The sequence below is a fragment of the Pygocentrus nattereri genome, chromosome 17 (assembly GCF_015220715.1).
Source record: "Pygocentrus nattereri isolate fPygNat1 chromosome 17, fPygNat1.pri, whole genome shotgun sequence".
Taxonomy (NCBI): Eukaryota; Metazoa; Chordata; class Actinopteri; order Characiformes; family Serrasalmidae; genus Pygocentrus; species Pygocentrus nattereri.
In genome coordinates this window covers 40117081-40142959 of record NC_051227.1, presented here as the reverse complement: position 1 = coordinate 40142959, position 25879 = coordinate 40117081, and the positions used below count along the sequence as shown (strand labels likewise).

The following is a 25879-nucleotide window of genomic DNA, read 5'->3' as shown; positions in this document are numbered from 1 at the left end:
GTTGTGTTGTCCTGTTTAATAGAACTAACTCTAATCTCTGTCGTTGCTTTGTAAGGTCTAGTGTGACTGATCGTCACGATGAGCACATGGACAACATTCGCCGGTTCCATCATGCCCTGCAGGAGGCTGAGAGCGCCCCACTGCCATCCTCTGCTGGAGATGCCCACCCGTCCACCTCTGTCCTCTTCTCAGCCCTCAGGTACTGATTCCTGCTGTTGAGAACTGAAGTGCAACTCCGGTTCTGCTGGAAAAAAACTTGAATTATTGCATTAGGCGTAAAGAAACAAGACATACTTGCCTGATCAACTTTAATTCATACTTGCTTCTTTAGTTTTACACTGGAGTTGTGAGGCATAGCATACCTTACAGGGAATGAAGCTGATACCCCACCAATTAGCATAGTTCAAACTGCATACCTGAGCCGTCACACACTTGACTGCTTAAGTGCTTAAGTGGCTTCTGAAACTGTAAAGCATATTATTATCTATAAAAAATGGATGAAAATATGGAAGTATCAGACTTTTCAGTTGCTAATTACTACTGTTTTTAGTTCATGTACTTTTGCCCATGTTTAACTGAACTGAAGAAGCAAACTACAGACAGCTGGGGCCAGAAACTTCCTCTATATATTCATCAACAAGTTAAGACCTCACAAAGTCAAGAAATTTATATTAAAGAAGCAAATCAATTTAGGAATTATATCATATCTTACAGCATCCTATTGAATGTCAATTTAGGAAATCCTTAACTAATCAAGGTTGATAATTGATCGTTACCAAGCAACCAGTGATCTGCACAGAGCTCAAAACTAAAAATGCAGTCAAAATAGTAATAAAAATGTGTTACTTGGCTACTGAGTGCAATGAACTGGAAGTTAGAACAGTGTTAGGAACACATGACTCTCACACCGCCGTTGTGCAATATAAATAAATTTGCTGTCATAGTGATTAGAGTGTTATCTGTCTCCATCGCCTAATTATGATAACATTTTTTTGTCAGAAGAGCTAATGGTGGAAATGGGAGGTTAAAGCAGAAGAAAACCACTGGGGTTGTCTTGAATTTGGAACAGTATTTAGTAAATTAGTCTAGTTAGGCTGCCTGATTTACTTTCTTCTTATCTGGAATAGGGCTATAATTATGCACTTACAACCTATTATTCTGTAAAAGCTGTTGTCATTAATTCAGTGCTAACTGAAGTTGTCATGGTAACCGATAAGAGAAGATTTCAGAGTTAGGCTGTGTCCATAGTATGACCCCTGACCAGTATTTGGGGGAAGGGGGAAGGAGGAATAGTCTAAATTTGATTTTAAAAGTTGACGTATTTGAATCTGACTTTGTGAATCATGTGTTCTTCTCTTTAAGGAAAAACCTCAGTGAACTGGATGATATCCAAAAGTACTTCAGTCGCAAGTTGTCCACTCCAGTGTTTTCAGGGCTGGGCGAGCAGGGCCGAGGCTCCGGGCAGGAGGCGCACAGAGACTCTGAAACGGGCTCTGCTCATCTTCTGCTCAAGTCCAACCAACTGGTGGGAGAAGTCAACAAAATTATTAGAGGTATGCCTGCCGCTGCATTTCCCGGATTTAATCACAGCAACACATTAAACTTTTTATGGATTATTGATATGATTCACACATTTTTTAGGTTTAAGGGAACATCAGACTGAAGCAGCATCTTCAAACGCTTGGCAGAACCCGTCCACACCTGCTCAAAAGGACGGTAATGTTTTCTCTGCTGTGGATCGTTTAACACTTGCGGAGTCGGAAAGCTGCGACACGGAGATCTGCTCTCCGAAAGAGCTAGAGAGCAGAACGGAAGGCATCTCACGCCTCACCACTCCTACTTCAGAAGAACCTCGCCATTCCCCTGTCCCTGAGGCTGACGAGGTGCACCAGGTACACATGGGACAGTCACTGCTAATGGCATACTGCACATTAAAACCCAATAATACTCGTGAGAGGTGCCATGATACCGCTTGTCTTTGCCGATACCGATACTGATACCTTGAGTACCATCAGATACCGATCCGATATTTCTGAGCTTACAAGTTAGCTGTTTTAATTAAAGCATTGGGTTAGGGTTAGCATGACTTCGTGTGCTCTAACTACTCAAACTCTCCGTTCCACATGCAGAAATACAGAGTCACACAATGTCACGGATATTTCAGGATAGATTTGTTACAGGTTTCATTCTTTTTTGCCTCCGATATCTAACACTTTTAGCATTTAACTAATATTCATCAGCGCCATCTCCAAAAATCTTGGCTGTCTTTGTTTACCTTAAATTGATTGATTTATTTATTTAATTAATTGATGGTGGAAGTAAATAGCCTACCGCTGCAGTCTCAGTGTTTTTCCAGGCTCCTGGCCGAGGGTTTCTTGGTGTGACAGTAATATGTCTCAGTATTAAAAAATTATGCTGGTATATAAAAATAATATGTCAGTTTCTATCTATCTATTTCAGTCTGTCCACATATTTATATTTTAGAGGGGCTCACTGATGTGTGCTGCTGAAAGACAGACAGACAGAAAGACAGACAGAAAGACAGACAGAAAGACAGACAGACTCCGAGCCAGGAAAGACCTCAGGAAAACGCTTGCTTTCAGCTTTCACTGTAACACTAGTCGCTTGCCTTTGGTTTGATTGTTTTGATTGTCACGCTGCTTTCACAGCTGGTGATCGTGGAAATGAACTAAGCATTTTTGAGTATTTGTGATTTCTAAATCACGCAGAATGCCACGTCACGAGAGTGACAGGTTTTTACTTCACTCGCAGCACTTTTTATTGCTGTATCAGAGAAGAGTCTCCTCACATGCTACAGCTCAGGAACTGCTGTGTGGGTTGACTGGATCTTGTGGAGCACAATCCAAACACACAAGTGAAAAACTAGGCTTTGGTTTTGATGGACAGTACGACGTGGATCTAGAGCAACCGGTGTGAACCAAAACACTGAAAAATGAAAGCATTTCTCTTCCGTATTGCTGTATTTAGGTGTGAAGAGAGTACCGGTAGTTGTTCTGGTTAATAAGTGCTATTCGGACCAGCCCTGCTTCTCACAATACCAAGAAAATATTCAATTTATCATCATTTTGGTCACTGAAATGATTTTCATAACATTTTCACACAGTCCTGTCCCTACCACCAGGGCAACCGGTCAAGTGATGAAGAGGATGGGCGTAAACAAGAGAATGAAGCATTAGAGGAGGAGGAAGAAGAAGAAGAAGAACAGTTTGAGGAGACGTTGGTAGAACCTCGACCGCTGAACGAGGTCACCTCGGTCACAGACAGGACCAGCCCCTGGACTAGTGTGCTGTCCGATCCCGATCTCAGCTCGTTGGAGAGTCTGGAGGTGGTGGAGCAGCCACTCTGGAACTGTCCCAGCATTTCAGAGAAGAAGAGAGACGGTGCAGCTGCTCCCTCACAGCCTTTTACTGCTCGGTCTCCTGATGACTCTGAGTTTTCTGATGATTTTGAATCCGGTGAGGATGCAGAGGCAGCTAGAGATGTGCAGAGTGTTTGTGACGAGCGCAGTGATGAACAGGAGACTTTTGCTGATGGTCTGCATGAGGATTCTGCTCAGGGCACCAGGCAGATAGCAGGTCATGAGCAGCATGACACGTCTGACTCTGAAGAAGACTCACCACAACCTTCCAGCAAGGCATTTAGCACAGAGGCAAGCAGTGGTGAAGGTGATGACGTGAAAACAAAACCGTATCCTTTCTGGACCATTTAAAATATTCAAGAGTTGCCAGTTTATTAGGTACAATAGCAGCCTCATACCTGGATTTATAATATAGGGGCACTTTAAAGGTTTAGTTATTGAATCTAGTCAGTGTGTTGGTATCAGTACAAAGAGAGGAAAAAATATTGCTGAGATGTTTGCACCATATTTTCAAAGGAAGGTTAGCAGTTTATAGATAATTTTTAGTTTTATTAGAACGCTAGATAAATGTCTTACCTGTTTTTGTATATTTTGTCATATAATATTATAATAATATTTTTAATATTATATTGTCTTAACACAAAAAATAATTTAGTGATTGTTTTTGCACTTTTTTGTATTTGTATTTTTTGTGCTTTCCAGTTGTAGCTGTAGAACGTGGCTTTAAACACTGTAAGATGGGTGGATACATTCTGCTCAAACGAAAACTGCAGCATTTCTTCTGCACGTCATGCTTTGTGCCTTTACCTGTTTATTTCAAGCTCTGAATCTGTAGAGATTCCAAACTTCTTCCTTCCATCTCACCACTTGGAGGCTTCTATGAGAGCTTTGCGTTTCGCTCCTGTCTTCCCTTCAGCTTCCTCTGATGCAGTAAGTATCGGCTGCCACTGGGTTCCTCTTCGTTTAACTACTGTGAAAACCACCGTCTCTTTACGACGGCAGGCGTTTGATCAACTGTTTTAATGCTTTAATACAGTATTCTGTTCAGTCTGTAGAGATCTCGTGCTCCTCCTTACGGTTTAAAATGGCTTGTTTTAGGAGAATACGCCGTCTGATGTTCCGTATCATAGAGTGACTCGGCCGAGGCCCAACATCCCTCCGTCATCAGCGAAGAGAGAAGAAACCAAAAGAATAGCGAAAATATTCGCTTCACATTTTACAGAGGAACGTTAGCAGTTTTATACTTTTCACTCTTGCCTTTTTATGTTTGTGTATATTTGTTTAATTATTTGGTGTTTTTTTTATTTATTTATTTGATTTAATAATGTCCAAAGTTCAGACATAGTAGCTGGGTAATGTGATGAATAAGTAAGGCTGTTTGTTTGCGGTATGAATGTGTTAATTGTATTTTTCTAAATAAAGAAATTTGCGTTTGTAGGAGCTTGTGGTGGAATGACTGAAGTATACAATTTGCTTGCACTCAAACTTGTATTATTGATGTGGAGGATTGAAGAGCCCAATGGCACTAAGCATTTGGCTGACAGACGAGAAAATTGACCAATTTGAGTTGCAGAGAACAAAGACGGCCACTGACAGTGATGTAACAGAAGGCTCATCCAAGGACAAACAAGTGAACAGGCAAACAAAAGCCCCTGCCCCCTCCCCCTTCTCTCCATCGCTTTATCTGCTCTAATGAGAGTGATGAGTTTGATCAAGGAGCTGGACCCCTGGCTGACCTTAATCTGGATCAGGTGAGTTCACTCACAGGCTCGTTGATCTGCACAGGACGAATGTCTAAGGAGGGAATCGCTTGATGAAAATGAGTAACTTATTAATGATGTAATCAGCCATTAACAATGCGAGGGTGAACAATGAGAGTGATGATATTACAGTTAACAGTCATGTCCAGTGACAGGGAACAGGGAGGATGCCACAGAAGTTCTGGGTCCAATATTCCAAGTATCCTCGCTCTACCATTGTAGTAAGATCTTGGTGCTAAGAGGCTTTCAGGAAGCTCATCTTGCTTAGTTGCTCCTTGGACAAGCATTTATCAGTATTTATTTGATGTTTTTGTTGAATATAATTTTCATACTTTCATTCACAAATACATTGATTTGATAGAAATCAGCAGACTTAGTAATCAATAGTGTGTAAAAGATCAAATTTAGTACAAGTGATAAACCTTTTTTCATGTGGTTTGGTTGGATTGATTCAAAAACTGTCTTTGTGGTCAGGCAAGCACAGAAAATATGTCAGAAAGTTTTGAGTAGGTAAACTTCCAGAAAACATCATTTTATTAAGGGATACTTTTTTTAATCCCACAAGTGAGGAAATTCCACGTCCGCATTTAACCCATCCATGAAGTGAAACACCACATACACACTAGTGAATACACACACACACACTAGGGGGCAGTGAGCACACTTGCCCGGAGCGGTGGGCAGCCCTATCCACAGCGCCCGGGGAGCAGTTGGGGGTTAGGTGTCTTGCTCAAGGACACCTCAGTCATGTGCTGTCGGCTCTGGGGATCAAACCGGCGACCTTCCGGTCACAGGGCCAGTTCCCTGACCTCCAGCCCACGATTGCCTCAAATCCATTATTAAATCCATATTTGAAAAGTGGTGATCAAATCTCACGGCAGATAAATTATCAATAAATTGCTATAAAAATAAATAATTGCCATGTCGTTTGGAATTATATATTTAGAACTTACCTAAATACTAAGCACCTATTTTATATATATATATATTTCAGTCTGTTGTTCAAATACACCACCACAACAAGTGACTCCATATTTGTGAACAGTATTACAGACCACCTTTCATTTCATGTCCAGTCAAAATGGCCATTAAGTACAAGTGCTTCGTTTTCCAGATGATGTTTCTGAGATGATGTGTAGTGAAAGGAAAACGAGTGAAAGAATGGGTTTCCAGACCTGGAATTACAAAAACTATATATTAAGATATATTGAGAAAATGGGACTTCTAACAACCATGCAAGACCTGGTAGACCACCAAAACTGCCACTTCAGATAAACAGTGCTTAAGCATGCGCGGCTATCAAGAAGCTCTTACTGAGAAAAAAAAATTGCTGGTGTTCTCGGAACAATGTACTAACCACCTCAGAGTCCAGATCTCAACATCGTTTAATTGTTTCATAGCAAGAGGCCGACCATTTGACCAACTCCTAAGACTGAACTGTGGAGGTGTTCATGGTGAAGATTTTGGTCCACGGTCTTTAGTTTCCTTCTGCTGTTGTAAATGCTCCAGTCTCTGCGACCAAACTCTCATATCTTCTTGTGACTGACCAGGATTAGTCAGAGGTATAAAAGGTGTCCACATAGCACCACCACCGTGGTGGTTAAGAGGAGGCAGGTATGAACGTCCCATTACAGGGAGAAATGTGCTGGGTAGCATAACCGGAGGGAGGCTGTAGAACACGTTCACTGTATTTGCTGAGTGAAAGTATTTGGGAAGTGTCTCTGTTCTCGGTTGTTCATGTGTGCTGAGGTCCTGCATCTTCTCCACCTGAACCAGGTGTCTATAGTAGAACTTCCGAGTGCTTCGAAACGATTCCAGAAAATCCACCGGCAGCATGTTGCCCTCTAAGAACTTTTGCCAAAGACTCTGAGAAATGGTAGAAACAAAAATGATGGCCTTCTCTTTCTTCTTCACATTTAAATTTCATCATGAATAAAACATTACCTCAGATTCGTTCATGAAATGAGCAACCTTCTGCTTTAGGAACTGCCGGGTGGCCTTGAGCCTCAGTTTTCCATGCAAAGCATCTGTAGATCCAGACAATAAAAAGACGGAATACCTAGTGCTGGAACACTGATAGAACACTGGTAGATGCAGTTCGAGATACTCACCCAGCTTCCTGTGTTTGCGTCTTAATGAAGACATGGCTTGGCCAAGAAGCTGATACTTTTCCACTAATAGCGTTTTGCTGTTTTTGATGTACGGCTGGTAGGATAAATTTTGTTCTGCTAGCCTGCGGTTGGAGGCCCATTTAACCTCACTCTGCTTCTGAAGATCCTGGACCTGTTTAGAGAATGCAGTATAAAGAAAACTGGACAAGTGTGGTCAGCAAATGTTTCATTTCAACCAAAGGCAATGGACTTCACAGACTTAGATGAATGGAAGTGAATGGTACTAGATACACTCTTGGCTAAAAGGGCTCTATAACTAACAATCGTTGAACCCTTTCTGGGTGCTGTACTTTTATAAGGTTATTTAAATAGCATATACAGCAGGTTTTCCATTGCAGAGAAGAACCATTAATATATTCAGATGTTTTACGTATAATTACTGCCTTAAGTTCCCCTGAACGTTTTTTATGGTGTAGATCTTTCATACTGGCCCCTCGTGTGCCTTAATGCAGCGTGTCGTTCAAGCCTCTTGAGAAGCCACTTGAGATGCTTTTCCAACATCCTCAAAAGTTCAATCAATAAAATCTTTCAAAAGGCCTCATTGTCAGTATTATGCTAACTCAAATAGATGGAGACCAGCACATGCACACGCTCAAAAAATGGATCTTGCAATTGTTCTAATTAGAACCCTGAGCCCTAATTACCCTCTTTGCATGGTGAAATGGTTCTTCAGAATGATGGAGAATGTGTTGTATACAGTTATGTATAGACCCAAAAAGGGCTCTGCTAAGTTTGTAACAATGGAAGACCCCTTTTTGGTGCTATACAGAACCATTTTCAAAAAGGAGAGACAGGAGAGGTACGGAGACAGGAGAGACACGGAGACAGGAGAGATAGGAGAGACAGGAGAGATAGGAGAGACACAGAGACAGGAGAGACAGGAGAGATAGGAGAGACACGGAGACAGGAGAGATAGGAGAGATAGGAGAGACACAGAGACAGGAGAGACAGGAGAGATAGGAGAGACATGGAGACAGGAGAGATAGGAGAGACATGGAGACAGGAGAGATAGGAGAGATAGGAGAGACACGGAGACAGGAGAGATAGGAGAGACACGGAGACAGGAGAGATAGGAGAGATAGGAGAGACGGGGAGACAGGAGAGATAGGAGAGACACGGAGACAGGGGAGACATGGAGACAGGAGAGGTACGGAGACAGGAGAGATAGGAGAGACGGGGAGACAGGAGAGATAGGAGAGACGGGGAGACAGGAGAGACAGGAGAGATAGGAGAGACATGGAGACAGGGGAGAGATAGGAGAGACATGGAGACAGGGAAGACATGGAGACAGGAGAGACTGAGTGTTTGCGGGTGGAAGTATGAGGCTATACCTCCACCAACTCCTCAAAGCCCCTCGGCGAACACGAGGAGGTGCTGCCGTCCCTTTGCGAAGCCTTTGGCCACAATATTGCGACCTTTCCTGGTATTAACGCCACTTTAATGCCGTAATCCTACGACTTTGTATTACTGAATATTACGACTTTGCGACTGTTTCTGTTTCCTCAACAGCGGCTCTAAACGCCGTCGTGTGTATAGCGCGCGACACTGAGCGGAGGCGAGTCTCTACCTGTCTGCTGCTCCTGACGGCGCGCAGTAAAGTCTCCTCATCTTCCAGCAGCTCCCTCAGCTGGACAACGCCTAACCGCCTGACGTGCTCCAGGCTGGCGCCACAGTCCCAGCTGTGAGGCATTCCACTCCTCTGTTCGGCTGTTTGTCGGAGGTTAGATGCCGCACAGCGCTAAAGACCGAAGTAGATGAACACACTTCACTGAGAGTCTGTGTGTGTGTGTGTGTGTGTGTGTGTGCGCGTGCGTGCGTGTGTGTATGTGCGCCTGTGTGTGTGTGTGTGTGAGAGAGAGAGAGAGAGAGAGAGAGAGAGAGAGAGAGAGAGAAAGAGACAGAAATTAGAAATGACAAGATTAGAAATGAGCAGATCAGAGGGACAGTGAAGGTGGAGCAGTTTGGAGATAAAGCCAGAGAGGCCAGGTTGAGATGGTTTGGACATGTGTTGAGGAGGAATAGTGGAGATATTGGGCAAAGAATGTTGGAGATGGAGCTGCTGGGTAGAAGGAGAAGAGGTAGACCTCAGAGAAGGTTTATGGATGTAGTGCAGGTGGACATGGAGATGGTTGGTGTGAAAGTAGAGGAGGCAGTGGATAGGGCAAGATGGAGGCAGATGATCCGCTGTGGCGACCCCTAAAGGGAGCGGCCGCAGGAAGAAGAAGAAGAAGCTGAAGCACGTTTACTGGTTGTGAGTTCAGGCCGTCGCTCTGCTGTAAGTGACTGGACTTGTAATAAAAGGTCCAGCCGCATTAAAAGCAGGAGAAGCCAGATGAGAAGTTCAGCACCGTGGACAACGCCAGGCAGCTCTGGTTACAGGGTCTCCGTGTGGTCGAGTACTTTGTATGTAGACCACAGCCGCCCCATTCAGGTCTTAACTTAGTCTATGACTCCTCACACTACGTCAGCCTGCTTCTGTAACGTGATAAAATGATCAGTCGCTCTGATTAAGAGTCTCTGCCAAATGTGTAAACGTTAAACAGGGAGCCTATGGCTGAATTAAACATGGGTGTCCTAGACATTTAATGCCCTACCTGGTTTTGATGCTCTATCAGAATGTAGCCTTTATAGCCTTTAACATAAGACAAGTACTGGGAATAAGTCTTCAGAATACAGAAATTAAGTGTTCAGAATACAGTTACTCGTTATACAATATATATATATATATATATATACACACACACACACACACACATAAACTTACCGACCACTTTATTAGGAACACCCTGCTAGTAAAAGGCTGGACCCCCTTTTCCCTTCAGAACTGCCTTAATTCTTCATGGCAGACTTTCAACAAGGTGTTGGAAACGTTCCTCAGAGATTCTGGTTGGTTATTTGAGTTCCTGCTGCCTTTCTATCATCTGGAACCAGTCTGCCCGTTCTCCTCTGACCTCTCACATCAACAAGGCATTTTCGTCCACACAACTGACCGCTCACTGGACATTTCCTCTTTTTCGGACCGTTCTCTGTGAACCCTAGAGATGGTTGTGTGTGAAAATCCCAGCAGATCAGCAGTTTCTGAAATACTCAGACCAGCCCGTCTGGCACCAACAACCACGCCACGTTCAAAGTCCCTTAAATCCCCTTTCTTCCCCGTTCTGATGCTCGGTCTGCACTTCAGCAAGTCGTCTTGACCACCTCTACAGGCCTAAATGCACTGAGTTGTGGCCGTGTGATTGGCTGATTAACTATTTGTGTTAACAAGCAACTGAATAAACTTAATAAAGTGAGTGAGTGTGTGTATGTGTGTGTATATATATATATATATATATATATATATATATATATATATATATATATATACATTGTAGACCATTATAGACTCGTTATAGCCAAAGTCGTTATGTTGGACTGATTGTAATGAAACTCTTCATATGTAGTTGAATGGTGGTGAATGGTGAGCGATGAACCAGATATTAAGGCTTCATTACTGTTACAGTGTTTTTTACAGCTCTAAGCGCTCTGCAGTACTTCTGTTGTGATCATCCTTGGCCTGAGTAATTGGGGTGCAAGATATTGATCAGTGCAGAACGTCCATAAGGATGTTATGTAATGCTTGAGCTGCTGTCCTAGATGGGCAGAGTTAAGAGGCTGTTACTCTAACCCCCAACAAAGGGGTCGTGTTGAAGTGCGATTCTCATTTGGCAAGTACAACCCTCATAACTCTCATAACTCTCATAACTTTAATTTAAGCCATAAGCATGTGGGAATACCACACAGATCCTGACTTCTGACTTGACTGTAGCTTGTGTACTTTCACTGAGACGTGCTGGTGTAACCAGTCCTTTCATACAGATTTAGCCACCGTGGACTATATGTGGCCGTAGGCACTGACTAATCCTCTTTGTCACAGTGATCTGGTATAGACTGGATCCCCAGGTCTCCTTTCAGACGCAGAGGTGTTTCTAACTGCTGAGCAGGTGGACAGACCATGAGACACACTCACAGCAACCAGAGATGTGGGTTGCCACTGCTGTATGTAAGTAAGCAATACCATCTTAACAATAGACCTATTACAGTTTATTGCTTACATAGATATAATGTTTAGGAGTGGTATTTATCAGAATGCTGTTCTTTACTGTCCATAAGGTAGATCACTCCAGAATATCCTGTTGTTTTTAGGATCTCGTGACTTTTATTTTGTTATTTCATTGATGTTTATTATTTTCCCATTGAACATTCATACTGCATCTTTCCTCTTGGCTTGCTTTCAGGAAATATACAGTAGACCTATGCTTATAATGTATGCTCATTGGCTAACATATGAACTGCTTTAAATCCAGCAGGGGCTATTGTCCAAGACTCATGACAAAGCAGTGATGTGAGGCATCATGGGCTGTTGTCCAGGACTCACTAGCTAGAGGACTCCGAAAGTTACATAACAGCTGTTTACTTGGGAGACCTCTGGTATTTGCATGAGACAGCACATGTGATTAAGCAATTAACAGCAGACATCAGTTCAGTCCTATGACGCACAGTTATGCTTGGTCTTGCATCGGTCAGCACCAAACCATTCAAGGCCTTTAAACTGTTCTCCTTTGACTGCACAGCACTACAGAGCTCGGTTCTTCTTCCTCTGAAGAAGCTGGAGTACTGGGATGTCCACTGTGACATTTGCTTCAACGTTTCAAGCAGCTTTGCCTGAGACAAGACAATCATGAGCACAGAGGCAGCCTGCAGGCCACAGGAGCTGGATTCTGAGTATGCTGAATTGGCCGATATGGTAGCTGCCATTGATGTAGCAGCCAGTAGGGTGACCCCACCCAATGGCCACAGGAGCCCCCCTCACCGCCTGCTACTCTCCGACCGCAAGTTCTCTTTGCAAGAGCGCGGGAGTTACCAGAACGGGACGACTCCCAGGATAGCCAGGAGGCCGACCATCGAGTCCAAACGGGTGTCTATCTCAGATGGCGAGGTGAGTGGAGCAGAAGCTGGGAGCCTTTTACGCCCAGGGGTTATTAAGTGGTTCTTGGTTTGGTGCAATTTTTAATTAGTATAGAGCAGAACTTTTAGGCCCATTAGTCCTCCGATTATCTTTGGGGTCAATTTGACCCCATTTGGTGTTTAACGTCTCTAAATAATTGACCTTAAGCTGTTTTAGTTGTATAAAACAGAAATATTAACATTTTATACATATTTGTTTGGGTCATTTTGTGTGATATTGAGTTCACTGTATTATGCGATTTTATAATGTTCAAAACACTTCTCTCTGCCTCTCTATGACTTACATCTTATCGACTAAATTATGCACAAAATTTGACAAATCAGTGGAATTCCCTTTCCGAATAGGTGGCCACGGTTGTCTGTCTGTGTTTGTAGTACAGCGTGAACCTTAACTAACACATTTCAATAGTCTACATGACTAATTAAAGGGCCCATATCATGGAAAACTAATATTTTTAATGAAATAGTTTGATGTACTATGTAAATATAGTTAAAGTATCAACATGTACTGGTCACTCTCGAGTCCAGATATGGAGAATTAGCTGAAATAACAACTCATTTTTCAACAACCCAGAGTTGTCATGATGTCTCAAAAGCCAACACATCACATTAGTTTAGCACTGCCCATTCACACTGATGTAATAAGAGCATCTCAGTTCAGACTGCTTTTAGATTGAGGCATAACACAGGACAGCCAATCCAAATATAGCTCATTTACATACATCAGTCTTGAAGCCATAGTAACAAAAACAGCCTGTTCAATTCTAGAGGATAGAGAGAGGTTGATAGAGAATACCTTTTCTGATGTTTTTGGTACATGAAACCACTCAAATGGTCAAACTGAACCTCAGGGAAAATAAAACAATACAAGAGAAATCTAAGATACGGGCCCTTTAATGCTTTCATTAAAATTAAATTCAGTTAATACAGTCAAAACTCTTTCTTTCTCTTTGTAGGACTGTGTCCAGCTTAACCAGTACAAATTAAAGAATGAGATTGGAAAGGTAGGTCATACATGCTTAATTATTTAGTGGCTACCCTTAAAGGAGTTTATGATCATGTTTGAGATGAATTGTTGTAGTGACTTAAGCAGTGGTGACTTTTTGATGCTACATAGAACCCTTTGCGAAAAGATTGTGTACAGAACCACATCGCATTTTTCATCAATCTGTAGAACCATTTCAGTATGCAAAGAACCATTAAGCATGGAAAAAGAACCTAAATATGACCATTTCCTATACTCAAGCGCCCTTGAAGAACCATCTGTTTGAGTGTGCTTAATGACCTCTTTGACTAGAAATTAAATACCTGAAGGCTGGTCTCTTTGCATTGTACTGTACCCAAGACAAAAACTCTAATGTTGTTGTAAATCCACCAATTGACCTTCAGCATCATGCAAAAAAGAGGAGATGTCATTTATTGTTAACCACATTTAAGTGTATAGTAAGTTTCTCCATATGCCTTTCAGGTACTGGAGACTCTATATACACGCTGACCACAGCTAGACTTAAACCCTCTACTCTCACTGTTTACACAGCAGACGACTCTCCTCCCCCGTCTATACTGACCATGCTTGCTGCATATTTTGCATGTTGTAAAATGAAACTAATGACCTTTGCCCTGCGTCATTGCCCAGGGCTCATATGGTGTGGTTAAACTGGCTTATAATGAAGATGACGATCAGTACTACGTAAGTAAATATAGTATACAGGGTTTTCTAAAAAGTCTTTTTTTAATCTTAGATGGATGTTAACGCCTACATATACTAAACTTTTGATCTTATTAACTTACAGGCTATGAAGGTGGTCTCCAAAAGAAGGCTAATGAAGCAATGTGGATTTCCACGTAGGTCATGATAGTGATTTTGAAGCATTACTCCATTTATTCTGTGTGAGTTAAAGAATAATAAGGTTGTGTCATTTTTACAGGGCGTCCGCCTCCCAAAGAAAGTGCTGCCTCACAGGGCAACCGCCCGAAACCGTTCGGCCCTTTGGACAGAGTGTACCAAGAGATTGCCATCTTGAAGAAACTTGACCACCTGAATGTCGTCAAACTAGTGGAGGTGTGTTAGATCTCTGAACGAGACAAGGCTCATTCATTATGCTCCTGGTTTACGTTGTACTGGTTTATAAATGCTTTGGTCCAGTGCAGTTCAGAGCAACATCTCACCTTTACCGTTTGTAGGTTCTCGACGATCCAGATGAAGATAGCCTGCACATGGGTGAGCAGTCAAGCGAACATAAATGATAAAAACCTCTGATTTATTTTATACAGCTTGCTGTGCTGTGACGCGTTATACATGTTTGTGTCTGCTTATATCCTCTTTATGATTTTCATAGCCTTTGAGTTGGTGCCAAAAGGGTGAGTATTTGCTCCTTTGTTCTCCAATGTTAGTGCTTCACTGTACTTGCACTGCACTTGCACTAGTGTTTTCCCTGCTTACAACCTGGCTCAACTCATCAGCTAATTAAACGAGTTATTCTAGTAGCAGGATTGGGATGCACTGTTATAGGGAGGGGTTGGTAGAGTAGCCCGAACTCAATGTCCAGTGAAAGTATTGCTATTTAGATCAAATAACGACTCTAGTAAAAGTACCAACAGACAGCCTGTACCTGTTTTACTTAATCATATTTATTTGTAGCTTTTATTTTTGTGTTAGTTCTCCTTAGTTCTTTATCTCTTTTTATTTATTTATTTATTTCCTCTTTTTTTTATCATTACTTTTTTTAATTTGTGATCTTAATTTCTTACCATTTAAAGTTCTCAAGTTCTATTTTTATCTACTTTTATCTTTTATTCACTGTTATTTTAAATTTTAATTTTAATTTAAAATGACTAAATGTAGTTATTATTTTCTTTGTCATGTCAATCCCTGTTTTGGTAAATGCTCGGTTACATTGAAAATGAGGGTTGCCCTCAATGTACTTCCGAGTCAAAATAAAGGTTGATTGATTGACCTTGAGTTCCCTATAAATCTACCATGGAATGTCATAGTTCATCCAGCCTCGAACAGCAAAAGGACTATTTATTACACTCTTTTCATTCTTTTCATCTTTTGTCCCCCCTTTGAAGAAAATAAATCATAAAACTTCAAAAGTCAGAGATGTGACCAATGACACAGTGGTCCAGACATTGTGACCGATGTAAAAGCCAAGTTGCATTGCTTTTCTTGCATTTACTCAATAATAATCTTTAGGATGTAATAAGCCTGGGAAAGAGAATTCCTCCGATTTTTCAAACTATCTGTGCAGTTCAGTTTTTGAAATGTGAACAAAGTCATTCAGAGGGAGTTGAAATGAAATGTGAGTGAAGTGGTTCATGTTACGAAACTTACTGATCCAGATTCAGGGTTCAGTGTTTACAATGCACATATAAAAATGTTCAAGAATTTAACCATTATTTTGGCAAAACAGCTTATTTATATTTTATTCACGTTTTACTCCACGTCTGACCTGTATATGTAGTGCTGATCACTGTAAAAAGTAAAAATAAATAAATAAATAAATAAATAACAGGGAAGATACGTTTTCTGTGGAGACCGTTTTGACCTGAACATGTATAAAAATGTTTAAGGCTGAATCCTAAGGGCAAAACTATTGTTAAAAGAATGTCTTGGGCATTATGCAGTTATTGCCCATGTAATAACTTTCCACAATGTAGCTTGTCTCTAGAGCAGAGCATTTCACATCAAACCGATCTGAATGACTTCACGCTTACATCTTAATGATTCAGTTATGTTAAACAAGGAAAAAGTGACAATGTTGATGGCGAAAAGATAAAATAAGTAAAGTAATTTCCTCATAAATGCACCTGTGGTTCAAAGCCAGTGAGTCTCTTGCATTTACAACAACTGTCAATTTATGACCCAACAACATGGGGCTTAGACGCGATGCTAGACTGTCTGTATCTGTGGTGTCCAGCAGAGTTTGGTGATTTGCTTTTTATCTAACTGCTAAGTAAACCAGGTGTGTTTCAGCATAGAAGTCACCAAGCTGTGCTGCACTAAAGCCCTTCAGGACTAGATCAAGACTCTCCTCGTCCATATTGTTTACTTCTGTTTACGGTGTTACGCTCCTCTCTTACTACACCTCTCCCAATAGACACAGTCTCGTCATCTTTAATTTCAAACAAATGACCAGGATGTACTGTAGAACCCACAGGAACGATTTGTCGTGTTTTTCATTCTTTGTTTTTGTTTTTTTTTGTTTTCCATTCTTCATCAGCCCAGTGATGGATGTACCCACAGATAATCCCTTAACAGAAGAGCAGGCCAGGTTCTACTTCAGAGACGTAATCCTGGGCATCGAATACTGTAAGTTTTCTGAATGGGTAAGGTGTGTGTGTGTGTGTGTGTGTGTGTGTGTGTGTGTGTGTGTGTGTGTGTGTGTGCATTCACAGATTAGACACAACATTATGACCTGTTGACTGGATATTGTTGGTTGGTGGACTGTTCTCAGGCCAGCAGTGACACTGAGGTGCTTAAAAATTTCAGCAGCACTGCTCTGTCTGATCCACTCAGACCAGCACAACACACACTAACACACCACCACCATGTTAGTGAACAGCCCACTGAAGAACAGGGTAACAGAGTATCAGAGAAACAGATGGACTACAGTCTGTAACTGTAGAACTACAGAGTGCAGCTATACGGTCAGTGGAGCTGATAAAGTGGACAGTGAGCGTAGAAACATATATATATACATATAAAACAATCAAATGTAAGACCATTTTATTTGAACACTACAGCATCACTCCGCTATGAGCTTTTGGACATCACCATGGTTGTCCTCCTTCACGGCTACAGCTGCCTCCATTCTTTGGAGAAGCTTTCTATAAGAGTTTGGAGCGTCTATAGGAACGGCAACTCAGCCAGTCAGCAGTCTAGGTTTTGGAAAAAGCCTATTGGCTCACAAATGCTGAAAAGTATGTTTACACATTATTAGCTAGATCTCACCTTTTAGTCTTTAGCACAATATAATTCATAATATTATCCTCTTCATTAAGTGCACTATCAGAAGATCATACATCGAGACATAAAGCCTTCCAACCTGCTGCTCGGAGACGATGGCCATATTAAGATCGCAGACTTTGGAGTCAGTAATGAGTTTGAGGGCAGCGACGCGCTGTTATCAAACAGTGCAGGAACACCAGCCTTCATGGCACCTGAGACTCTCACTGACCAGGAGCAGAGATTCAGCGGAAAGGTGAGGATGCCCTTAACATTTATGTTCATGTATAGGTTTAATAAAACATCTTAATGTGCTCATATATCATAATACAGTCACATGCAAATTACTCTCCAGTCAGATTACATGTTTTGTTCATTTTTTAAAGTGACAATAAATCAACAAAAAAATAAAACATCAAATAAAATGTGCCATAACTTTTTCACAGGCCACATTTTATGTTTTTTTTTTTCCAATATGTTAAATTCAGAAAATAAACATTTATTCATATTTTCACTTCCTCACTTTTAGTTTCACATTTTCAACAAAAACGTCGTTTAATCAGGGAGTAAAAACGTTTGCGTTTGACTGGACAATGCATGACGCAGCAAAGCCGTTAGAGCTTGACTGGTGACTGAAAGGCTGGTGTTACTAGTTTTTAGTACTTTTTTTCCCAATACTATCAAAATATTTAGGTGCTGTTTCCAAAACAAACAAATTTTGGCATATTTCATAAATCCTTTTCAACCTGTATTCAGGTGAATCCACTACAAAGACGAGATATTTAATGTTCAAACAGATAAACTTTTTTTGCAAATATTCACTCATTTTGAATTTGATGCCTGCAACATGTTCCAGAGAAGTTGGGACAGGGGCGTGTTTCCCACTGTGTTACATCACCTTTCCTTTAACACTCAATAAGCGTTTGGGAACTGAGGACTTCTTGCTTGATGTACAAACAAAGTTTCCAAAGTTAAATTGCAGTTTCTGAACTGTCCTGTCTTTCAGGCTTTAGACGTGTGGGCGATGGGAGTAACCTTATTCTGTTTTGTCTTTGGGAAGGTAAGTTATTTTCATACCGCGCCTGAAATGCTGGTGTTGCTGCTGTTAGATAACAAAACCTGTGGTCAGTGTAGCAAACGGAGATGTGAATACGAGTTCGACGTGTTTCCGCTGTTCTAACATGAATGTTTCTGTGTTTACTCAGTGTCCTTTTGTGGATGACTACATTTTAGCCCTGTACGAGAAAATAAGGAATATGCCAGCGATCTTTCCAGATATGTGAGTTACTACTGCAAATCCGGAAAATGAAGCATGCCAAATAAACAGGGGATTAGATGTAGCCTTAAGCTGTCTTTAACACTAATCTATTCCAGCATGGACTGTGAATGGCCTAATTCATGCTAATTACAGCCTCACCTCAGTGGTGCTTCCTTTCTCTGATGCTTATGTTGCTTTTCACAGAGCAGATGCTACACAGCCTTCTAACTGGCTCTGCTAGATTCAGAGTGTATTACGGCAACTGCACTATTGGCCTTTATATATTTGGCCTTCATACACTTCCAATCAATAGTTTGGACACACATGGGGTCCTTTCTGAATATTTTGGGGTTTTTGGGATAATATACCTGGGGTTGTTAGTTGCCAAGCTCTTATATCTAACACACTGACATTTTTATTAAGTAGTTATATTGTGACATTAGTATATCGCTGCTGTAAGAACAAAACCTAATATCTCCAAAACGGTCACTTTACAGGAGAGGGGGAAAACATGCTTTACTTTGAATGTAGGTCAATGGAGCCAGATGTTTTCCCCAACTCAATTTAGGTCATTTCTTTTGCGTCATTCATCATGAAATTTGCATAAAATTTAAAGGGCAACAGACATTTTCAAAATATGTCAAAAACTGAAAAACAACAAAAATGGAGATGAAGTATGAGGTTTTATTACTCATAATTGAGTAATGCAACTCATGAAAACAATTCTTGTATTTGTGACTGTAACAACTTTAGTGATGGGTGGAGGAAGGATGCCGGGGGCAGGTGTGAGGACGGAGAACCTTTTATTAGGATTTATACACAAACCACTTGGCTTTTCAGCCCACAAAGTAAGACAAGATGTTCGCTGGGACGTTTCAGTCCTTCCTTTCTCTTTCTAGCTCAGTTCAGCTCAGCTCAGTTCAGCTCAGTTCAGCTCAGCTCAGCTCAGCTCAGTTCAGCTCAGCTCAGCTCAGCTCAGCTCAGTTCAGCTCAGCTCAGCTCAGCTCAGCTCAGCTCAGCTCAGCTCAGCTCAGCTCGGCTCGGTTCGGTTCGGTTCGGCTCGGCTCGGCTCGGCTCGGCTCGGCTCGGCTCGACTCAGCTCGACTCATCTCAGCTCAGCTCAGCTCAGCTCGGCTCAGCTCGACTCAGCTCGACTCAGCTCAGCTCAACTCAGCTCAGCTCAGCTCGACTCAGCTCAGCTCGACTCAGCTCAGCTCAGCTCGACTCAGCTCAGCTCGACTCTCACACCCCCACAGGTCTCCTTCTCTCTCTGGGCTCTGGCACCTACTGAGGAAAGAGATGACTATAAGTAGGCTGGCAGAAACATGATGCACATCATCAGCTACTAAGCCCGCTGATTCTACGTCCTGTATTCGACGCTTGGCCACGCCCCCTTCTCCCCAGTAAACTTATCTAAAAAAAATTTAAATAAAAAGGGATAAGACAAAGGAGAGTGGGAGGGTCACAAAATATGGTTTTTGGTATGCGTAAACAGGGCTTATGTGTTTCACTTCTTTGTAGAAATCAAACATGTTAATAACAGACTGCATTGTTTGTGCAGGCCTCTTATAAGCGAGGAGCTGAGGGAACTAATCACCAGAATGCTGGACAAAGTTCCTGAAACAAGGATCACCATTTCAGAAATAAAGGTAGGGCTGCAGAAGTGCTTGACGATCAGTCAGCAGGCCTGGATCATCAAGCGATGGGCCCCTGGGCACCAGTGTTTGGTGGGCCTTTACCTGGCTACATTTTTGAGTTGTAAATGATTTTGAGATGATATTCCACAGCATGTTAAAGACAGACTATGCAGCACGTCACCACTATGAACGCTTCCCCCCAATTATGACCAAACAGTAATTAATTAGAACACAGGTTAACATAAACTCAACAACCAGGGCAGCATTTCCCACTAAATCATTCATCATGTCTTCACAAGCAAAACATTGGCCCCAGTGAAGACGACATAAATTACGACTGGACAGCTGAAATGTGCATAAAGACAAAAAAAGCAACAAACTAAAAAAAACAAAAACTATTGAGCAGACTAGCTGAGATATACTTTATAGCATTTAGACAAATGAGCAACTTCTTCTCTGCTGGAGTTTCAGGCTTTTACTGGTCCCTCAGGTACAACCCCAATTCCAGTGAAGTTGGGACGTTGTGTAAAACATAAATAAAAACAGAAAACGATGATTTGCAAATCCTTTTCAACCTACATTCAACTGAATCCACTACAAAGACGAGATATTTAATGTTCAAACTGATAAACTTTGTTTTTTGCAAATATTCACTCATTTTGAATTTGATGCCTGCAACACGTTCCAGAGAAGTTGGGACAGGGCCGTGCTTCCCACTGAGTTACATCACCTTTCCTTTAACACTCAATAAGCGTTTGGGAACTGAGGACACTGATTGTTGAAGCTTTGTAGGTGGAATTCTTTCCCATTCCTGCTTGATGTCCAGCTTCAGCTGCTCAGCAGTCCGGGGGTCTCCGCTGTCGTATTTTGAGCTTCATAATGCGCCGCACATTTTCAATGGGAGACAGTCTGGACTGCAGGCAGGCCAGTCTAGTACCCGCACTCTTTTACTACGAAGCCACGCTGTTGGAACACGTGCAGAATGTGGCTCGGCATCGTCTCGCTGAAATAAGCAGGACGTCCCTGAAAAAGACGCTGCTTGGATGGCAGCAGATGTTCCTCCAAAACCTGCATGTACCTTTCAGCATTAATGGGGCCTTCACAGATGTGCAGGTTACCCCTGCCATGGGCACTAACACCCCCCACACCATCAGAGATGCTGGCTTTTGAACTTTGTGCTGAAAACAATCCGGACAGTCCTTTTCCTCTTTGGCCCGGAGGACACGACGTCCATGATTTCCAGAAACAGTGTGAAATGTGGACGCGTCAGACCACAGGACACTTTTCCACTCTGCGTCAGTCCATCTCAGATGAGCTCGGGCCCAGAGAAGCCGGCGGCGTTTCTGGGTGGTGTTGATATCTGGCTTCGCTTTGCATGGCAGAGTTTTAACCTGCACTTGTAGATGGAGCGACGAACTGAGTTCACTGACAGTGGTTTTCCGAAGTGTTCCTGAGCCCATGTGGGAATATCCATTACAGAATGATGTGGGTTTAATGCAGCGCCGCCTGAGGGGTCAAAGGTGTTGCAGGCATCAAATTCAAAATGAGGGAATATTTGCAAAAAACAATAAAGTTTATCCGTTTGAACATTAAATATCTCGCCTTTGTAGTGGATTCAATTGAATGTAGGTTGAAAAGGATTTGCAAATCATCGTATTCTGTTTTTATTTCTGTTTTACACAACGTCCCAACTTCACTGGAATTGGGGTTGTACATCCCTTAAATACCTGGAGCTTCAAATTCAAAGTACATTCACAGGAACACTTGCTCAGTTCTAAAAACCTGAAAGCTTGAGCGAATTAAATCACGCACCACAAATCACACAGGATGTCTACCTGCACTGGAAATGTCAAAACGTAAACAAACCACACACCTATCAAAAGTTGGCAGCTTTACTGACCACGATAAAGCTTCCAAAACAGCTGTTTAGATTTATAATCACTCAGTCACTCGCCAGGGTCCCCCTAACGGCTTAGCCCCTGGGCGCATGCCTATAAACCCCGCTGGATGATCCAGGCCTGGCAGTCAGTGAGCTAATGCGTAGTTTTAAGCTTTACAGGGTGTAAAAGTTAGATTTCTTGTTCTCTCTGTGGATCTTCCTGTGGTTTTGGTAGCTGCACCCATGGGTGACACTGAATGGTTTGGAGCCGCTGCCCCTGGAGGAGGAGCACTGCACGGTGGTGGAGGTTACAGAGGAGGAGGTCCAGAACTCCGTCAAGCTCATCCCCAGCCTGTCTACTGTGGTACGCACCATTAATTTACCCTGTCTCATTCACATTCTGCACGTTTTAATACACAATTGCCGTTTATTTGCTGAATTTAACAGATATAACAGAAATCATATAGGTGCACTTTAAATGTATACAGTTACTAAACGCAGCTCATCTCCTGTGGCATTAATTGTTCAGCCCTCTTGAACCCTTTCCATCGATGGAAAACGACCACCAAAGGACCACCTCTGAACTGATATTGTTTGGATGGTGGATCATTCTCAGCACTGCAGTGACACACACTTATGTGGTGGTGATGTGTTAGTATATGTTAGTGTGTGTTGCGCTTGTACGAGTGGATAAGACACAGCAGTGCTGGCTGGAGTTTTTAAGCACTGTCTTCATTTGCTGTCCATTCCGTTAGACACGCAATTTTGCATGCAAAGTTATATTTGTATATATATATATAACATGTTGTACATCTCCTGTAATTCTATATTTATTTAAAAAATACATTATATATATGTATGTATACACTCACCAGCTGTTCAGTTGCTTGTTAACACAAATAGCTAATCAGCCAATCACACGGCCGCAACTCAGTGCATTTAGGCCTGTAGAGGTGGTCAAGACGACCTGCTGAAGTGCAGACCGAGCATCAGAACGGGGAAGAAAGGGGATTTAAGGGGCTTTGAACGTGGCGTGGTTGTTGGTGCCAGACGGGCTGGTCTGAGTATTTCAGAAACTGCTGATCTGCTGGGATTTTCACACACAACCATCTCTAGGGTTCACAGAGAACGGTCAGAAAAAGAGGAAATATCCAGTGAGCGGTCAGTTGTGTGGACGAAAATGCCTTGTTGGTGTGAGAGGTCAGAGGAGAATGGGCAGACTGGTTCCAGATGATAGAAAGACAGCAGGAACTCAAATAACCAACCAGAATCTCTGAGGAACGTTTCCAACACCTTGTTGAAAGTCTGACACGAAGAATTGAGACAGTTCTGAAGGCAAAAGGGGGTCCAACCTTTTACTAGCAGGGTGGACCTAATAAAGTGGCCGGTGAGTGTATACACCCAAAGAATAGAAGTACAAGCATTTCTTATTTCTCTACTCCTCAGATCCTGGTGAAGTCCATGCTGAGAAAACGCTCTTTTGGGAACCCCTTCGACTTCCTGAGCCGCAGGCAGGGCAGGTCCATGTCTGCCCCAGGAAACCTTATATCGTACGTTTTGAATGGACTGGGCACACATTCCTTACGTACTCCAGCTAACACATCAGTGCTGACCCTGTCTTTTCTCTGGTTATTGTTCACAGCGACACGTCGTTGTTCCGCGCCTCTGTGAACATTCACCCATCATTAAGGTAACATTATGATACCTCTTTGATTCTTGCCAATCCCTTATGTGACCTCATCGCTGAGGTGGTTTCCCCTCACATAATGAAGCGTTCAAGACTTTCTTTAAATGCATAGATTGACTAAATAAGACACTGTGAACTGCTGCTCAGTGAGTTTCTATGTATTCTATGTATGCAGTAATCACCCTGTTTTTATTTTAAGTTGGCTTGGAAAACAATAGGAAATGAATGGCGGAATGTTCAGGACATTCAAGGGTGGCAGTAAATTTAAGGTAGCACTGAATTTAAGGTAGCAGTGCATTTCAGGTAGCAACAAATTTAAGGAGGCATTGGATTTAAGATATCAGTGGCATTAAGGGAGCGGTGGTTTTAAGTCAGCAGTGTATTTAAGGTGGCAGTGAATGTAAGGTATCAGTTAATTTAAAGCGGCAGTGAATTTAAAGAGAAAGTGAAAGAGGACGGCACATGCCTGAATGCACAGCCCCTACAATGAGAGAGGCTGGTAGCCCTGTTATACTCTGGAGGGTGTTCTGCTGGCATTGTTTGGGTCCACTTATCCCCTTAGAAGGAAGACTAACTGCAAATATGAAGTTATTCTAACTGAACTCCTGTGACAATTTATGGACAATCATCTGATCAAACTGCCATTTGAATGAATATCTTTTGGAAATACGGCGTTCCATCTCTCCAGTACCAGAGACTTGTTGATTCTATGCCAAGGTGTACTGAAGCCCTGATGGTGGTCCAATATCATACTATGGTTTTTCCTTAATTTGCCACCTGTCTCTAGGTGCACTTTTGGTATATACACACACACACACACACACACACACACACACACACACATATATATATATATAGTTGTTGCTGACTGTAAGCCATGTCTTGCTGAAAAATGTGTGGGTAGGATTGTGGTACATTGATCTAACACCAGTGACTTATTGCACTGTATTACATCTTATCATTGCATTTCTAACATAACAGGCCTTGTTTCCCTCTACAGCAGAGCGAGTGATGGGAGTAGAGAAGGAGAACTGGAGGACCTTTATGAGGATGAAGATATGTGAATATGTAACTGCTTTGCCTTTGCCATTGATGAATTCTGTATGTTTTTGCACAACTAGATAGCAGAAAGTATGCATCCAATAGTTTATATTGATTTAATGTGCATTTTCAGTTCAAACTTTTACCAGAGCAACACATTGTTACACAATATGAAAATAGAATTTGTATATGTATATGTATATGTATTTGTATATGTATATGTATTTGTATATGTATAAAAGGAGACATATTTTGAGCCTGCAAACCGCTGCATTGGCCCCTTATCAGCAAACAGGATCCCAAAGAGCTTTAGTGTTGGTCAGTTAAAGTGCAAAGCACACATCGCCGCTTTCTGAGTGCCAAGAGTAGAGATTATTAATGTCTCATTAAGAGATAATTACAGAGGAGTGATTATTAATTGCATAAATATAGGTTAAGATCAGAGCACATACTTGAAAACTTACAGTGCTAGACGTTTTAATATGTCCATCTAATTAGTAATAACATTGTGTCAGGTTAGATGTTTGTATATCACGTTGTTTTTAAGGTTATTTACCATCTTACTGCACTGCTGCTGTGATCTCTTTGATCTTCTATAGACTACACATTGCCCACAAACTGATTGCATAGTTGGCTGAATGTTCTGTAGAAAAACAATAAATATTTTTGTTACTTTTTGCTTCAGATAAAATAAATGAATGTTTCTAATATTCGATGCCCATCTTATTTATATACATTTTGTATATTTCATTTGTTTGATATGTACAGAGTAATTCATTTTCTGGCCCTCTGTGCAGGTACACAGTATGAGATACCTGTACAACAGTGACCGCTTGTGGTCACTCTGGGAGTAGCATCATTCAGAGTTGCTCTTTCCTCTGTTCGGATGGTTATTGTTCACAGAAACACTAACAGAGCGGATTTCTGAGAGGCTGAGAGTGGAAGTGGTCACTTTTCCTGTCCAGTTTTGAAAACATAGCTTTGCCGTCATGAATGTATCTTAAAGACCTGGTATTAGTAAAATATTAAGCGAACTACCTCAGAAACTAAGAACTACCAAAACTGCTCCTGCTTAAAAATCCAACTTAGACCAGCTTTTGTTTGTAGCTGGTTTC

The 25879-nt window shown here is 41.8% G+C and overlaps 3 protein-coding genes across 9 annotated transcripts in view; 2 read left to right on the top strand and 1 right to left on the bottom strand.

Moving 5' to 3' along the window:
• Positions 1-4819, top strand: part of c2cd3 (C2 domain containing 3 centriole elongation regulator) — a 37748-nt gene extending 32929 nt beyond the window's left edge. For 4 of the 6 annotated variants that reach the window (XM_017682144.2, XM_017682142.2, XM_037546715.1 and 1 more), the window contains exons 30-35: positions 56-199; positions 1363-1553; positions 1642-1892; positions 3125-3708; positions 4201-4309; positions 4478-4819. In XM_017682144.2, coding sequence (XP_017537633.1) covers positions 56-199; positions 1363-1553; positions 1642-1892; positions 3125-3708; positions 4201-4309; positions 4478-4612 — 1414 coding nt within the window. In that variant the 3' untranslated portion in view covers positions 4613-4819. The remainder of the gene's footprint in view (positions 1-55; positions 200-1362; positions 1554-1641; positions 1893-3124; positions 3709-4200; positions 4310-4477) is intronic. The other 2 variants (XM_037546717.1, XM_037546716.1) reach the window with 1 other exon arrangement.
• Positions 4820-5916: 1097 nt separating this feature from the next.
• Positions 5917-9135, bottom strand: LOC108410849 (vacuolar protein sorting-associated protein 37B-like). Of its 2 annotated transcripts, XM_017682137.2 has the most exons (4): positions 8878-9133; positions 7251-7422; positions 7084-7166; positions 5917-7005 (listed from the first exon to the last, which is right to left on the bottom strand). In XM_017682137.2, the coding sequence occupies exons 1-4, from the start codon at positions 8998-9000 to the stop codon at positions 6589-6591; spliced, it is 795 nt and encodes a 264-aa protein (XP_017537626.1). In that variant the 5' UTR covers positions 9001-9133; the 3' UTR covers positions 5917-6588. The 2 variants fall into 2 exon arrangements, with proteins under 2 accessions (XP_017537626.1, XP_017537625.1); XM_017682136.2 differs by having other exon boundaries at positions 7084-7422; positions 8878-9135.
• camkk1b (calcium/calmodulin-dependent protein kinase kinase 1, alpha b) lies at positions 8909-25472 on the top strand. The gene is made up of 19 exons (XM_017682149.2): positions 8909-9030; positions 11224-11349; positions 11654-11777; positions 11921-12285; positions 13271-13318; positions 13951-14004; positions 14108-14159; positions 14243-14376; positions 14499-14535; positions 14654-14675; positions 16538-16626; positions 17319-17518; positions 18269-18322; positions 18468-18541; positions 20082-20169; positions 22272-22400; positions 23483-23586; positions 23679-23726; positions 24724-25472. Exons 4-19 carry the CDS (start codon positions 12028-12030, stop codon positions 24785-24787), a joined length of 1455 nt encoding a protein of 484 aa, XP_017537638.1. The 5' UTR covers positions 8909-9030; positions 11224-11349; positions 11654-11777; positions 11921-12027; the 3' UTR covers positions 24788-25472.
• The last annotated feature ends 407 nt before the right edge of the window (positions 25473-25879 follow it).

Coding starts and splice junctions, on each gene's coding strand:
- camkk1b (XM_017682149.2), top strand. CDS start 12,028: ATGAGCACAGAGGCAGCCTGCAGGCCACAGGAGCTGGATTCTGAGTAT. Junction 12,286..13,270: donor TGTCTATCTCAGATGGCGAG/GTGAGTGGAGCA, acceptor TTCTCTTTGTAG/GACTGTGTCCAGCTTAACCA. Junction 14,536..14,653: donor TGAAGATAGCCTGCACATGG/GTGAGCAGTCAA, acceptor TGATTTTCATAG/CCTTTGAGTTGGTGCCAAAA.
- LOC108410849 (XM_017682136.2), bottom strand. CDS start 9,000: ATGCCTCACAGCTGGGACTGTGGCGCCAGCCTGGAGCACGTCAGGCGG. Junction 7,423..8,877: donor CCGTCAGGAGCAGCAGACAG/GTAGAGACTCGC, acceptor TTCTCTAAACAG/GTCCAGGATCTTCAGAAGCA. Junction 7,006..7,083: donor ATTTCATGAACGAATCTGAG/GTAATGTTTTAT, acceptor ACCATTTCTCAG/AGTCTTTGGCAAAAGTTCTT.